The sequence below is a fragment of the Phaethon lepturus genome, unplaced genomic scaffold, assembly GCF_000687285.1.
Source record: "Phaethon lepturus isolate BGI_N335 unplaced genomic scaffold, ASM68728v1 scaffold13131, whole genome shotgun sequence".
Taxonomy (NCBI): domain Eukaryota; kingdom Metazoa; phylum Chordata; class Aves; order Phaethontiformes; family Phaethontidae; genus Phaethon; species Phaethon lepturus.
Genome location: NW_010517041.1, coordinates 1 through 2,724, shown reverse-complemented (window position 1 = coordinate 2,724; position 2,724 = coordinate 1). Strand labels below are relative to the sequence as shown.

At 41.9% G+C, this 2,724-nt stretch overlaps 1 protein-coding gene across 1 annotated transcript in view; it reads right to left on the bottom strand.

Annotated features, from left to right (window-relative positions):
• GLRA1 (glycine receptor, alpha 1) overlaps positions 1 to 2,480 on the bottom strand; it is a 39,218-nt gene extending 36,738 nt beyond the window's left edge. The window contains exon 1 of the mRNA XM_010296261.1: positions 2,425 to 2,480. Coding sequence (XP_010294563.1) covers positions 2,425 to 2,480 — 56 coding nt within the window. The remainder of the gene's footprint in view (positions 1 to 2,424) is intronic.
• Between the last annotated feature and the right edge of the window lie 244 nt (positions 2,481 to 2,724).

The window sequence follows — 2,724 nt, the reverse complement described above, 5'->3', positions numbered from 1 at the left end:
CTCTTTCCCACAGGGTCTTGTTTTTTAAAAGGCTGGCGAAGGACACTTTTGTTAAGCAACAGATCTAGTCTTGTTTCCTGTATTGGCTGTATCTAGTTTTCCTTCATTACTTTGGACTTTTCTTTATTGTTGTGGTATATGTGCTAACAGAGACTAGATTCTCTTCCCAGAGTATTTTTTACAGGCTGACAATAAAGTGTGGTACACCCTGTAATTTAAAGCAATGCATACTTCTATTACAGATTATTGGATTAGCAGCTTGTGGTTTTTTAAATATTATGTATGACTGAGTGCTGGAGTAATTGGCATGCTAAATTTATGAATGACTGTTAATGAATAAAATTTGCTTACTGAAACTGAAATAGCAAAGCTATTCCTGGACCAGAAAGGCTGTTAAATTTTTGGCCTGTGATAAATTGAACATGTAGCACAAATTGGGAGGAAAAAAGAAAAACATTGCTTAGAGTCAGTTCTGAGCAGGAATTGCTGAATTTTTTTCTTGTTTTGAAAATGATTGCAGTACATAAAACAATTTGGTTTCAACATCTCCCCGTAATTGAATTAAAATGCTTTCAAATTTTCTTAAAGGTTAATTTCAGGAAAACTAGACTTCCAGAAACGTGTTTTGTATGCAATATTACATAATTGTGTATAGCATGTCTCATGCATATGGTTATAACTTCTAACACAATTGTTTATACTGTTAGAACCTGAAAGGACTGGTTTATCAAGGCTTTGAATGCGCAGGACTCTAACTGATGTGCTGAGAATCTGTAAGTGCTCACATGTGTCGTGTGATGCATAAGTGTGCATCATACATACTTGTCTTGCTAATCCTGTTTTATCAATTTCTCTTGTTCAGGCAGTTCAGAGGAGAGCTGGTCAGATGCTTTAATGCCAGGGCCATAGGAAACTCAAGTCTGGAAATGCTCTTTTTTTATTTTCCTTTTTTCTTCTAGCTTATTTATGCACAGCATTCCAGAGCATTTATATATTGTTTAATCTCTTTTATTTGTATCTCTATGCTTCAACATTGTTTAACTATTATTGCACATACATATGCTTCCTTTTAGTCCACCCCACTATATTGTGTAGTGCTGCTTTACACTTGTGACTAAGATGAGAAAGGATGGCTCTGAAGTATTGCATATTGTCCATTGGTTTTCAGACAGGGGTGATTTTAATTATTTCTAGACCTTCTTTCTTGGTTTACTGAACAGATAAACATTAAATGATTTGAGTTCATTTTACAATCTTGCTGTCTTTGATTTTCTGTGGAACTACAGAAAAAGTGGGGATATCCCTATTTTTATGCTTGGAAAGACTTTAGTGCTCAAAAGGAAAGAAACCACTAGCGAGAAAAGTCTGGCCAGTATCAGTAGGTCTGCTACTGTAATTCACAAAATAATAATATTACACCAGTGATGCATAAGTAATTAATAACTGTTCCTTCATGTTAAACCGTGAGATGAGACTTTTGGTAAAATACAGAAATGCAAAAGTAAGAGTTATGCAACTGAAATGAAGTCTAAGACTGATGAGCAAGTTTAGGTCATGAAAGAAGGGATTTTTTTTTAATTGCATGTATCTGGCATCTATCACTTGCTACAGTAGGCTGCATTATTCATGCAAATACGGAAGAGCTTCTACCTTCCAATATTTTTTTGTCCATTTAATAAAAGCACTGCAAGGAGAGGTGGACCAGAAACAATTTTTTAAGACTAAAACTGTTCCTTCTCCTACCTTAGCCTTAATGAGAAACTGAACACTCATAAAACAGAGTCAAAATACAGCTAGTAGGTAATGGGTATAATAGCAAAAAGCACCCCACCCTACCCCCCCTTTGGCTTTCATTTAGATTCTTCAAGGGAAGGATGTTGCAAATAACATGAAAGAAAAACAAAGTTGGGAAGGAAGGTGATTCTTTCCTTGCTTTCTGTGACTTTAGACAGAACAAGCTGAGGAGATGTGGTGAGCCCTCCTTGAAAATGTCTCACGATTTCCCAAGATAACATAGCTAAACAGTAAAAGCATCCCACGGACCTCTCCTTAACCTGCAATCTGAGGCTGGGGAGGGGGCGAGGTGGGAATATTTACCCGGGCAAATTCAAGTGCAGCATTCCCAGCCGCCACTAGTTGTCACTTTGCAACCAGCCGGGGTCGGTGTTTTCAGCACTGCGGTTAGCGAGATTGCGGTGCTAATTAAACGGAGTAACTCCCAAAGCCGCGGAAAGTCCCGAGCCCGGGGCTGTGCGATCGCCAGTCTGGGGGAACGGGGAGGAGGCGAAAAAGCATCTCGAGAAAGGCGGAACGCCGCTGTCCTAAAGCTGAGGCTGTGCCTAGGGGCTGTGTCCTGTGCTTGGGGTGGGCACGGCAGTCCAGCGCCCGGTGCGCACACGGTCCTCCCGTAAAGCCGAGCCTTACCTGAAGAAAACGATCGTCTCCCACACGTAGACTCCGAGCGTGTTGACGTTGCACATTTTTCCAGCTATCACTGTTTTTTTGTACTCCGTGAGGGGTGGGCCGGTGGGGTTGGCCAATAAAGTAACCCAGCACTTGGGGAGAATTCGTAGGGCAAGCAAGCTACCCCTCCCGAGGCAGGATGGGCAGGGGGAAGGCAGGTTGGGGTGGCTCCGGTCAGCACCCTGGACAGCAGCAGGGAGGACGTCCCCGATCAGCACCCTGGACAGCGTCTGGTTGGCGCCCCGATCAGCACCCTGGACA